The 13,495-nt window shown below is 53.5% G+C and overlaps 1 protein-coding gene across 1 annotated transcript; it reads left to right on the top strand.

Annotated features, from left to right (window-relative positions):
• Positions 1–7,391: 7,391 nt before the first annotated feature.
• SOX4 (SRY-box transcription factor 4) lies at positions 7,392–12,288 on the top strand. The gene has a single exon (XM_054193087.1). It carries the CDS (start codon positions 8,314–8,316, stop codon positions 9,628–9,630), a length of 1,317 nt encoding a protein of 438 aa, XP_054049062.1. The 5' UTR covers positions 7,392–8,313; the 3' UTR covers positions 9,631–12,288.
• Positions 12,289–13,495: the final 1,207 nt, after the last annotated feature.

The raw sequence follows: 13,495 nt of genomic DNA on the forward strand, positions 1-13,495 counted from the left end.
AAAATGCCTGATTCTTGTACTATGAAACAGCGTATGATATTCTAGCTTCCTGAGGTTGCATACAGACAATTTGTTATTTCTGATAGCAATTAATCAAACTGAAATACAGACTCTATAAAGCAATGCAAATTCAGACATTCTGCCTCACTTGAGCACACCTGCACATTGAGATTACTCATATATACGCTTCTTGAGTGTCACAGCTAGATCAGAACTACATAGGGTAGGGTAGAACTCTACCACCTTTTTCTGACCTTCTGTTCAAAAAGGTACAATTCTCAGAGAAAACAAGCTTTTGAGAATATATTTATTTTTGAAATAAATATTCATACTTAATATCAAACCAGTAACCTTATTCTGCACGAGCAGCGTGAGCAAGGTAGGTGACAGAGACAGCTGAACAGCCCCTGACAAGTACAGAATGGTATCATTTGAGCAATCTATTCAGAAAAGAATTAAAAAGAAAAAATCTACTTACTAATTGTCACACCACCGCCATCATTAAGAACAATTATATGTAAAGAAACCAGGAAGAAAGCCAGAATTGTATTTGTCCTGAGCATAAAAGAAAAAAAAGCTAAGAAAATTACTTTTTTCTCTCATTCATTGTAGATTAAAACGTACTTTCTCTCTTTCCACCAGAACCTGCTGTTGCTTTTTCGACCCATGCATCAGAAACACCAAGTCAGAAAAATTAAGTTAAGTAAAATTTGTTTGACGGAAAATAATCCGTTACATCTGAAGACTACAGGGCTGAATGAAGGGTATGAATTTTTGAGTACAAAGGCAAGTTTATGAGAAAAAATACTAAACGTTGTCTGAAGTTGAAATATCAGAAAATGATAGGCCACTCTTGAGACCAATCTTAATGGCATGACATTGCTGGTTTTAGTCACAGTTATTTTCGTGCCTCAGGAAATCCTAAAATTAAGGACGTTTGAAATAATCACAGTTATTACCTCCGCCATTCCGTTCTGAACAGTAAACAGTGTTATTTGACGACAGGCTCTTCTGGAGTCTCTCCAGAAAGCCTCCAGAAGGCTCACACGCCAACCCCGCATCTGCCCGGGTGACAGTTTTCTGATGAGTCAAAAGCAGGGTGCTGCCCCAGAGTTTGTCTACCTCTGCCAGAACCACCTTAGATTGCATGGATAACCCCAACCGCCCGCAGGTTGCCGAGGGAATTTTCTTTACTTAGGGTTGGATCCCGTGGGTAAGCATCCATGAATAACCCAGAGTTTACTAAAAAAAAAAGACAATGATCACAAATAAATCCTATGCAAGATTTTTTTTTATTTTAATTACCTGGAATATGTCACTCAAGAAATGGTATCGCAAGAAACAAGTTAGAATGCTGAGACTTAAATTTTAGAAGAACCCTGTTTCCTTATTACCTCATGCCTCCTTCCCAGGAGTAGTAGGTATACATAACATTTTGCTTAACACGAGAAGTCATTCACACACTGGATTAAATAACGTGCAACGTCCCGCTAAATCATCTTCAAAAACGACCCAAATGTAATTCAATGCACAGCGGTTTTGTAGCTCCATCTTATCAATGGTGCTAAAGTCTGGGTGACATCATGGTGTTGTGGAAGTGGGCGGCAACATTACTTCATTCTTGGTAGTCTGTGGGCTTCTGCCAAACTGTCTTCTCGCAGCTGTTTGCTTGTTCGTAGAGATGGCAGGAAAAGATGAGCGGGAACGTTACGAGAGCGGTAGCGAGGAGAAGGCAGGGGAAGGCGAGAGCAAGCAGGAAGGACGAGTACAGGTGGCTGGGAGGGAGCCTAAGGGACAGATCCAGAGTGGAGGAGCATGTTCAAAAAGTGTGATCGGTGGTCCGAAGGAGCGGGGCACTCCTTCCCTGGTCCTCCTGCAGGGAGAAGGGCTGAGCCTTGCCAGGGGGGCTGGCTGCAGGCACCCACCAGCCGCTGCTCCCCTCCACTGGTTCTCCTCTTGGGCTGCTCTTCCTGGGGTGGCCTTCACGGCAGCTGCAGCTCATGAATATGCAATCTGCTGCTACATATGCAGCAGACCGGTAATTCCTCTTCAACCTTGTGGCTACGCAGCTTTTCACTTTGCAGAAAAGGCTTGCCAAAACAGCTTTAAAAATGAAGTAAAAGCTTTTCTTATACAAAGCTTTTTTTCTTTTTTTAAAAAAAAAAGTTTACTAAATCGTACCGGATTGGATAGGGGTTGCAATTCTCCTTTTAAGCAAATGCAAACAATGTGTTTTCCAAGTTTCTTTTTCATTTTTTTTTAACAGGGCTTTTTGAACTTGTGTTATTCTTAGAGAACAAGTTTAAACTTAAAAAGTCACCAAAGTGGATAAAGGAGAGAAGGTATTATCATATTTTCTTATTAAAAATCTCTGGAGAAGTGTTTCTGCCTTCCCAAACCAAACATTTCCATATAAGTGATTAATATCTGAATTAATATAAATGTGTATATGCAAATGGCTTCTTACCTGCTTGTTGGATTAAATAAGCTAGAAATGTCTTGGCGTTCTCATAACAAGAGCACTGGGGATCTATGTGAAGGCTTGCACTCAAGTAAAATGTAAGTGAACATACGTTTTTGAAAGAAACAATACCGTACAACTTTAGGCAACAGATTTTTCACTCCTAAGTAAATAATACCCTCTATAAAACACTTCCCAGTAATAAATGTTCTTCTCAACAAAGCTATCGGGGAGAGTTCAAAGTGTTTATGAATCACGCTGAATAAAGGTACGCTGTGAATCGGAGTCATGCAATTGTACAATGGAGTTTTCTTCTTGCAAACAGGACGGAGAAGGAGGGCCCGCTTTCATGTCTCAGTTTACACCTCTGATCCTTAAGCACGCTCTTCTTTGATCATGAAAATCCACTATCGTCATGTTATTTTGAAAGCCGGGACTTTTTTCCCCCTTCATGGCAAGTATCTCATTAACTTTTTTTTCCTTGGATCAAAACGGGCAACAGAAAGATGATGGGGAAGGTGTTCTTCAGCAGCGCACCTCTGCTGTGGCCTGGTCCTTTGCAATTCAAGAAGGCTAAAATCACCCTGAGGCGCACATTTAAAATGCGGCACAGAATGTCAAGGCAAAAGATATGTGGATTTCGGTCGCAGGCAGAAATTGCTCAGAAGTAATAGGGGTTGGGGTTTTTTTTTAAGGAAAATAAGATGCCTCCTTTCCCCACCGTGTGGACGCCTGTCACAGAGTGACGGGGAGCAAGATGTCCCGGGAATCGCCTTAAATGAGCCGCAGCATTTCCTCGCGGGTGGCTCGCTGACCCGCTGATTGTCCCGCCCCGGAGGCGCCCGGGGGAGGGCCCTGCTCCTGCCCTGCAGGAGAACACGCCCCACGCGGGTTCGGTCCCGCGGGGGCGCCGAGGCCCGCCCTCGCCCCGCCGCGAAGACCTCGCTCCGCAGCGGGTTTTCCGCGGCGGGAGGGTGAGGTGGACGCGGAGAGCAGCACATCCCCTACAAGTGGGGGGGGTGGGTGGGGGCGGGGTTGATCGTTGCGCGGGCTGGAAGCGTTTGGGGCCGCCCCGTGGCTACGGCGGCGGGAAGAGGATTGTGCCCACCCGCGTTTTTTTTCGCCGTGCGTGGACAGGGCCGCGCTGCGCGGGCGCGGAGGCGCTGGGGGTGGGAGCCGCCCTGGGCAAGGGGCGGGTGGTTAGGGAGAGGGGGGTGCGCTTTGTGCGCGGCGCGGTGGGGGCGCCTGCTCAGGTAGCAGCGTGGAATTAACGCGCGTGTTAATTAACCCGCGCACCCCGGCGGAAGGGGTGAGGCGGCCGGTTCCCCGGTGGCTGGGCGAGCCGCGCAGGAAGCTGCCGGGGGTACGAGGCGGCCGGTGGAGCCGCGGGGGTTCCGCGCCCTGCGGGGAGGGGAGCACTCATTGCCGGCGGGGGCGGGCACGCCGCGACACGCTGGGCGGGAGGGCAGGTTCGCCTCCCGAAAGCTCATCCGGAGCCGACTCCGAAGCTTTTCTCACAGCCCACGAGAGCTGGGGGTGTGGAAAAAGATCAGCTGCAAGGGCTGCAGTTAAATAAGCCTGAGCGCTGGTAATCCTCAGTTTAAGAGCGAGAAGGCCGGGGGGGGGGGGGGAAATAAAAATCTGCTGCGATGCTAAATCTGCGTGTTCTTAAGACATTTTAAGCGGAGGGGACTGCGGTCTGACTGAACCCTTGAATCAGTGCCCGTGAGTGCCCAGCGCTGCTTCGGGTTCGTCCAGAAGAGTTGTCTCGGCACAAGCCCTGTGAAACACGCTCTCCCCTCCACCCCCCCCCCCCCACCCCCACGCGGAAGGCGAACCGCAGGTTCCTCTTCTCCGCCGTAGGTGTGAGAATGGTGTTACTAATGACCGTGCCCTTAATTTCCCCTGGTGAGGTGGACGGTCAGTCGCGAAGTGTTTCAGCGGCGTGCAGGTCAATGTGGCGGCGTTGCCGCTCTTTCGCGTGGAAGCCTACTGAATTGCAGTTAGAAACTTGCAGCGCTGTGCTGCTCAGTAAAACCATGGGGAAATAATAATAATAATAATAATAATTAAATAAATAAATATCCCGGGTCCGATAGCTCGGCGTTTTCCCACGTCTGGCAGAAGAGGCTCAGCGCTGCCACCTCGCGTCCCTTCCCGCAGCCCCGGCCTCACAAAGCCTGCAGGAAATGGAATGAAGTTTTTTTCGAGGCTTTTTAAGTCGTAAAACGCGGAGAAATTTTGCCAGCGCTCTTAAAACTGCGTTTCGGATAGAAGCCGAATGCTCACGCTTTACACCTAGGTTTAAAAATCTGGGGAGCCGGAAGGCACTTTCACTCCCTTCAGCATTGGAGGATTAGGCGTGGAAGCAATTAACTTCAAGGAAACAGCCAAGAAATTGTAATAAAATGCTTTTATAGAGTTTCACATCATATTCTTACAAGTGCTTGATTAAGCACTTCTAAATTGCGCTTTTGGAAAGATTTCGTTCAGGAAATAATACTCTTCTGTCCACCCCACATAGACACTTTTTGAACCAAGATTAAATCGAGTGGCTGCTTTCACAAAGATAACACCAAACCCACCTGGAGATAATTTTTATTCATGGCGGTCAAGACCGTGCACACCATAACACAACTGAGTGAAAAGCTTTTCTTCTCTAAAGCTTTTTCTTTCTGTCCCTCTGCCTGTCAGCTTAGTTTTTATTTGTTGTGCTTTAACCTGTGTGTAGAAACATGAGAATATCTCACTTGCCTTGTAGTTTAAACAAATTGATATTTATACTTAAAATATGTTAGTCGGGGGTTGAAATCCTTTTGGATACTACGCAAACAGGTGAAGCAGCCAGAAGCTACTGACTGCTCCTGAAAAGCGGTTTTTCATACTGCTGCACGTAAATACCGGGAGTGTAAATAAGCCCAGTGCTTACTCCTGGCACCAAAACCACTGCGAGTCTCCATTTCTATAGGAACTGGTGGTATAGGGCAGACAGATTTGATGTCAGCCTTGTCGTTGCGGGGGGAAAAACTTAGCGCGATTTACTACTCACAAAGTGTAAAGGTGAGAAGCTCCGCTGATGTCACTGGATGTCGTCAACCTAGCAGAAAGCAATATTTTATCCAATGCTTAGCAGAGGCTGAAAGAGGAAACAATGTATTATTTTTGCAACCAAAGAGATCATTTAAGTTGTATCTTTGTAAATGCTCTCCACCATGTAGCTGACCTGCCCAGGGAGGTATTAGGAATCCAGGATTTTTCTCAGGGCTTCACAACAGGCCAACGTGGGATCTTAATATTCAAAGCTTGTTCTCAAACCAGCTAGAAGCTCCGCTAAAGGACCCTACCATAAAATATTCCTGCAAAAATGTGTAACTTATTTTTAGACTGCTTTCTTAGACATTTCAGCTGTTTCCAACCATATTATTTTTTTTTCTGATTTAAAAAGTGTTTTTAACTGGTGGTGTGTGGAACAAAAATTTTCACAGCTGTTTCGCCTAACAGCCTTTTTTGTCCCGGGTCTGATGAACGATGTGAGCGATATTTGGGGAGTAACGCTGCCCTTTTTTTTTTTTTTTTTAATAGCCTTTATCTGGGGGTTGGGGTTTGGGTTTTTTTTGACGCCGCGGGGCCTCAAGGGCTGCTTCACGGCACACACGGCCGCTGCGCTGTTTCCCTTCGCTATGGATCGTTGCGGGGCGGAGGGAGGGGGAAAGGAGATGAAACATCAACCCCCGGCCCGCATCCGGCCCCCGAAGGCGGGGCGGGAGGGGGGGGGGCTGTCTCTGCTCGGTGGGACGCGGGGTAGGGCGGGTACCGCCAGGGCAGCACCCCCGCACCGTGAGGCCGGTACCTGCCCGCCGGCCGAGCACCGCTTCTTTCCCCCCGTGGCCCCTCCCGCTCCCGGGGGACCCGGCGGGGCGGGGCCGTGCCGCCCCCCCGGCCGCACACATTTCCCCCGGGGTCGGTCGGGGCTGCGGCGTGCGGGAGCGGCCGGCGGGGAAGCGCGGGGTGAACGGGCGGTGAGGGCAGCGCCTCTCCCCCCCCGCCCCCGACGCGGGGGTGGGGGGAGTGTGGGATGGGTGGCAGCGATTAATTAACGCCGCCGCCCGTACGGGGCTCGGCGCTCCGCGGGAGGTGCCGGCCGTGCCCGCCGTCCCACCCCCCGCCGCCGCCGCCGCCGCTCCAACTCCCGGGCGGAGGGGGGCGTGACGGCGGCGCGGCGCGGCCGCTCCTGCGGGGGTGACGGGCCCTCCGTGACACTGCGGGGGGGGCCGCGAGGGTGCCCTCGGAGCCCCCCCGGGCGTGCGGCAGCGACGAGCCCCCCCGTCCCTTTGTGCGGGCAGGTGTCCCCGCCCGCGGCCGCGCCACCCCCGCGGGCACCACGCGTCGGGGCGGGCCGGCTTAATTCCCCCATTCCCCTTTTTGTAAAAAATTATTTATATTATGGTTATTTTTTTTACCGATTTTCTAATCTTTCCCCGGCAGGGAGGAAAGGGGAGGGTGGGTGTTGGGGGGGGGGGGGGCGCGGGCACGTGCGCGGCGGGGCGCGGGGCGGGGCGGGGCGCGCGAGGGCCCGCCCCCTCCTTGCCCCCTTTAAAAAAAAAAAAAATTAAAAAAAAAAAAAAAGAAGAAAAAAAGAAGGAGTTCGCCCCGCCGCCGGGGAATGAGGTCAGCGCGGGCGCTTCTCATTGCACGCGCCCATTATTACCGCGCGGCGGCGGCCGCCAATGGCCGGGCGGCGGGCGGGGCTTGGCGCGCGGAGGCGTTGGATACAGCCGGCGATTGGCCGTGGGGCGGGCTGCGAACGGATAAAGGGGCGCGCGGGGCGGGCGCGGGGGGTCCGCTCGCAGCTGCAGCCGGCGGAGCGCGGCGCGCGCGGGGCGGCGCGGCGCGCGGGGGTGCGCGGGGCATCGCCCGGCGGGCGCGCGGGTCGGCGGCGGGGGGCGGCGGCGGCGGCTCCGCGGGCGCGGAGCACCGGCAGCACCGGCGGCGGCGGCGGCGGAGGAGGAGGGAGGACGGTGCTGAGCGCCCGGCTCGCCGCTCTTCCTGCCGGGGACGTACACGCTCGTTCATGCACGAGCGCTCTTCTTTTTTTTTCTTCGGCGATTTTTTTTAATTACTACTATTTTTACCTTTTTTCTTTTTTCTTTTTTTTTTCCTGAGGGTTTTTTCTTTTCGCTCAGTAACCTCGCATCTACCAAAATCCTACCTGCACAAACTCGTGGCCGCCGACCCTGCCGCCACCGCCACCACGAGTCCTGGAGCCGGGGTTTAACCGGGGCTTCGGGGGCGCGCCGCCGCCGCCCCCCTCCCCCGCGGCGGGTGGCGCTGGCCGTGCCCAGCGCTTGAGAGACTTTCGGCGGCCGGCGCCCTGCTGCTCGCCTTGAAACGCCGGCGGGAAGCACTTGTGAACTGGACCAGCTGCTTCGGGGAGGGGGGGGACACCCGAGGTGGTGAGGAGAGAAAAAAAAAAAAAGCAGACCGACACACCCCCCCTCCAAAACAAAAAAAAAAAAAACAAACAAAAAAAAAAGCCCAAAACACCCCAAGAGAAAACAAAAAAAGCAAACTTGGACGGGCGGCTCGCGGCGCTGCTTTTGCAGAAACTCTGTCTGACCGCGGGCGGCCCCGCCGCCGCTGCCGCCGTCGCCTCGAGGGGGAGAGGACCGCGCCGCCGGGGACCGGGCGCCGGTGTGGAAGTACAAGTGGTGCGGGGAGCGGGGGCGCGGCCGCGGGGGGCTGCGCGGCTGGCTGCGCCGCCCCGGTGCCGCTGTGAGAAGTTGCGCGCCCTGCCCCGCGCCGGAGCGGCGCTGAGCCCCGGCGAGCCCCCCGCCGCCGCCGCCGCCGCCGCGATGGTGCAGCAGACCAACACGGCGGAGAACACGGAGGCGCTGCTGGCCGCCGAGACCTCCGACTCCGGGGCCGGCATCGAACTGGGCATCGCCTCCTCCCCCACGCCGGGCTCCACCGCCTCCACGGGGGGCAAGGCGGACGACCCGAGCTGGTGCAAGACGCCCAGCGGGCACATCAAGAGGCCCATGAACGCCTTCATGGTGTGGTCGCAGATCGAGCGGCGGAAGATCATGGAGCAGTCCCCCGACATGCACAACGCCGAGATCTCCAAGCGCCTGGGCAAGCGTTGGAAGCTGCTCAAGGACAGCGACAAGATCCCCTTCATCCGGGAGGCGGAGCGGCTGCGCCTCAAGCACATGGCGGACTACCCCGACTACAAGTACCGGCCCAGGAAGAAGGTGAAGTCGGGCAACAGCTCCGCCAAGCCCGGCGACAAGGCGGACAAGGGCGGCGGGGGCGGCGCCGGCGGGGGCAGCGCGGGCGGCGGTCCCGGCGGCCCGGCGGCCCCCGCCAAGCCCGCCCCGAAGAAGGGCGGCGGCGGCGGCGGCTCCAAACCCTCCCCCGCGGGCGGCGGCGGCGCGGGCGCGGGCGGCAAGCCCCACGGCAAGGCGGCGGCGGCGGGCGGCAAGGCCGCCCCTTTCCCTGGCGAGCCGCCGGCCGCGCTGCTGCCGCCCGAGCACCAGGCGCTGTACAAGCCCCGGGGGGCGGCGGGCGCCCCCCCGGGCCCCGGCAAGCCGCTGGCCGAGAAGAAGCTGAAGCGGGTCTACGTCTTCGGCAGCGGGCAGGCGGCGGCCGCCTCCGCCTCCCCCGGCGGCGCCGTGCCTGGCAGCCCCACGCTGAGCAGCTCGGCGGAGGCCGGCGACCCCTTGAGCCTCTACGAGGAGGGGGGCGGCGGGGCGGGCCGGCCCGACGGGGACTGCGGCGGGGCCGCCTGCCCCTCGCCCTCCGGCTCCGGCTCGGGCTCGCCCTCGGATCACCGCAGCTACACCAGCCTGCGCGCCCCCTCCCCGGCCCCCTCGACGGCGCATTCCTCCTCCGCGTCCTCCCACTCCTCCTCCTCTTCCTCCTCCGGCTCCTCTTCGTCGGACGACGAGTTTGAGGACGACCTCTTGGACCTGAACCCCAGCCCCGGCTTTGAGAGCATGTCCCTGGGCAGCTTCAGCTCCTCGGTGCTCGACCGGGACCTGGATTTTAACTTCGAGCCCGGCTCGGGCTCGCACTTTGAGTTCCCGGACTACTGCACGCCGGAGGTAAGTGAGATGATCTCGGGGGACTGGCTGGAGTCCAGCATCTCCAACCTGGTCTTCACTTACTGAGGCGAGAGCCGGGCCCTGCTGGAGGAGACACGGACGCGCGTTGTCGGCAGGACTCGCCCGCCCCGCCGGGGCGGTTTTGTTTCTTTCTTTTTTCTTTTTTCTTTTTTTTTTTTTAATGATTTTCTGGGAAGGGGCTGGTGAGACTGCTTCTTGTGCTCGGGGAGAGCGGCGGCGGGAGCGGGATCGTCCTCTCCTCGCAGAAGGGCCGTCAGTTCCCTTCCCCCTCCGGCTGGAGACGGACCCGCACACACCCCCTTCCGAGGGACGAGCCCGACGTTGCTTTTTCAGAGACTGGCGGGAGCGAAACGCCGGGTTTTTCCTTTTCCTTTTTTATTTCCTGAAAAGAGAGACAGAGGAAAGGGGGGACGGGGGGTGGGGGAACCACACACACCTCTGGGTTCTTTGTTATTGCCCACTTTATACGAATAAAGAGGAGGGGGAGCGATGCATTGTGCTGAGCGCACACTGGATGTCTTGAGCATTCGCGCTTTCCAGCGAAAGAGCGATCAGAACTGCTTGGAAAACAAAAAAAAAAGAGGAGAAAAGAAAAAAAATCCACCCTTGCAAGGTTCACGTTTGGGGGGAGAAATCCTGTCCCGGTTTCTCATGCGGCGAGAGGAGGCGACGATGATGGGAGGAGGAGGAAGAGGAGGAGGAGGCGGATGGAGCTGGGTGCTGGACTGAGATCCTAGTTAAGCGGAGAAGAGCCAGACTTACGCTTGAGAGCCGTCTTGGAAATACGGTGGGGGGAAGATAATAATAAACTGAAACGGATTTGCACGTACAGATGAGGTGGCGGCAGCGCTTTTCTCAGTCACCTTATGTCATATGTAGAGAGAAAAATACGGCCGAAACTTCAAGAACACTGAAAACTTCTTTTGAAACAGAGACCGAATGGGAACAGTTTCTGTCATGATGTGGTACAGGGGAAATGGAGGGCGATGGCTTTTGCAAAAAAACCCGAAAATACAAAAAAAAAGTAGTTTTTTCTTCTTGCTCAGAATCGTGATGGTGTTGGATTATTTCACTGGTGGGGTTTAATATAGCATGTTATCCTGTCTATCTTTTTAAGATTTCTGTAAGACTGTTGAACAGTTTAAAAAAATAGTGTTAGGATAATATAAAAGCAGATAGATGGCGCTATGTTTGATTCCTACAAAAATATCACCAGCTTTTTTTCATTCTTAACTCTTTAAAGGATTCAAACGCAACTCAAATCTGTGCTGGACTTTAAAAAAGAAAATTCAGGACCAAATTTTTTCTCAGAGTATGTATGTGTTTGTTCCTTATAGCTGTAAATGAAAAGACTGTTTTTTCTCACCGATGCTCCATCCTCGTATTGTTTTTTTTTCCTTGTAAATGTAATCGGATGCCATTTTATAAGTGGACGTATTTATACTGGCCAAACATTTTTGACTTGTATTTCTTTGTCCTTTTTTGGTAGTTCTCGTTGTTACCCGCACCATTTTTATGTCTCCTTCACTGAAGGGCTAGAGTTTTAACTTTTAATTTTTTATATTTAAATGTAGACTTTTGACACTTTTAAAAACAAAAAGAGAAGAGAGATGAAAACGTTTGATTATTTTCTCAGTGTATTTTTGTAAAAAATATATAAAGGGGGTGTAAATCGGTGTAAATCGCTGTTTGGATTTCCTGATTTTAACAACAGGGCCGCTGGTTAGTATCTCACACGCGTGTGCGCGCTCACGCTCACTCACCCACTCTCACACACCCACGAATCAGCCCCTATTTTGTCCATGTTTACACTCCAATCTGCAGGCATCTTAAAGTGACAGCATCCCTCGCCGCCAGCGCCCGCTCCGCAGCCCCCCCCCCGCCTTTCTGGGGAGGGGGCGGGAGGGGGCCGGGGCAGCCGGAGGGGAAGGGGGAGACGGAGGCGTTATGTATACACTGTATGCTACCGTTTTGGGGAGAAACCTATCCCGAAATGAAGTAAAGCAACTGGTGCATTGACACAGAAGGGATCCTGTACCTTTAACTTGTAAACCACATCTTTTGCACTTTTTTTAGAAGCAAAAACGTGCCGTTTAAACCACTGGATCTATCTAAATGCCGGTTTGAGTTCGCGACACTATGTACTGCGTTTTTCATTCTTGTATTTGACTATTTAATCCTTTCTACTTGTCGCTAAATATAATTGTTTTAGTCTCTTATGGCATGATGATAGCATATGTATTCAGGTTTATAGCTGTTGTGTTTAAGATGAAGAAAGTGAAAACATCTTTGTACATTTAAGTCTGTATTATAATAAGCAAAAAAGAAGATTGTGTGTTTATGTATGTTAATATAACATGACAGGCACTAGGACGTCTGCCTAATGAGGTGGTTCCGTTAAGGGTTTAACTTTTTTTGTTCTTTTTGTTATTTTTTTGGTCATCCATCCTGTGCAATATGCTGTGTAGAATGTTTTTTTTTTTTTTTTGTCTAACGATCACCCACGACGCAACGTTGGGACAGAAGAGAGAAAAAAAAAAAAAAGATCATGCCAGCTAACCATGTCAAGTTCACTGCCTGTCAGATTGTTGATATACCTTCTGTAAATAACCTCGCTTTTTTTTTTTGGTTTGTTTGTTTGTTTGTTGTTTTTTTTTTTTTTTCTTCGGGAAGGAAATAAAATCAGCTGGAACTGAACCCTAACACCGGGCAGCTCTTGTCATCATTGCTACGCCTCCGGCATCCTCCGGGCGGGTTTTTCTCGGTGCCCGGAGCCCGGTCCGGTCCGGTCCGGTCCTCGGCGGCAGCGGGGGCCTCCCGCTGGGAGGAGCCGGGGGAGGGCCGGCCGCCGCGCCGAACCGCGGCTGGGGAGCGACCGCGGCCGCCCAGAGCGAGCGATCAGGGCCCGGGCGGGAGTGGGGCCGCGCTGCCCCCCACCCCTTCGTCTCCCGCCCCCATCCAAAATAGTTTATCCGGGGTACCTTTAATGAAGTCTTTCTCATGCAAAGCGTTTGCCAACGCCCGGCCATCAGCGCCGTTAGCGGTGTGAATGGGCTGGGGGGCCAAGGGGGGTGTGCCATTGCACCCACCTCCCCGCTTGGCCGCTGGGGGGTAGGGGGTCGTCGCGGCCGGGGCCAAGGCCGGTGACCCCCCCCCCCCCCCCTTGGATTTCGACCTCGGCCTCCCGGTTCCCCCTCCTGCCCACGAAATATGCATCGTACCTTGAATAGTGTTTTGTAAACCGATTAAAGCGTCCCACTGACATAATGGTTTCACTTAGCTGTTAATTTACTGCTGGCTTTGAGCCATAAAGTCTTTTCCATGAAAAAGGAGCGGCAAACGAAAAGAGACTGTTGTACCGGCTGTTTCGCAAAGCCACCGGCACAGGAGGTTAATGTTTGCCCTGCCTTATCCCCATGAATTCCTGTGCTGTATTTGCCATGCAAAAATCCCCCATCAGCAGCTCCGTGCCGCCCATTGCCTGGGAAGTTTCCTGGTTGGCTTCTTTGCATACTGCGCCTTGCCTTTCCAAGGCTATTTGCAAATCAGATCATAGAACCAATGGTTTGGGTTGGAAGGGACCTTAAAGACCATCTCGTTCCAGCCCCCTGCCATGGGCAGGGACACCTCCCACTAGACCAGGCTGCTCAAAGCCCCATCCAGCCTGGCCTTGAACACTTCAAGCCATGGGGCATCCACAGCTTCTCTGGGCAACCTGTTCCAGTGCCTCACCACCCTCACAGGAAAGAATTTCTTCCTAACATCTAATCTAAATCTCCCCTCTTTCAGTTTAAAACCATTATCCCTTGTCCTATTGCCACATTCTCTCCTGAAGAGTCCCTCCCCATTGCTCCTGTAGGCCCCCTTTAGGAACTGGAAGGCTGCAATAAGGTTTCCCTGGAGCCTTCTC

This window comes from Rissa tridactyla, chromosome 2 (assembly GCF_028500815.1).
Source record: "Rissa tridactyla isolate bRisTri1 chromosome 2, bRisTri1.patW.cur.20221130, whole genome shotgun sequence".
Lineage (NCBI taxonomy): Eukaryota > Metazoa > Chordata > Aves > Charadriiformes > Laridae > Rissa > Rissa tridactyla.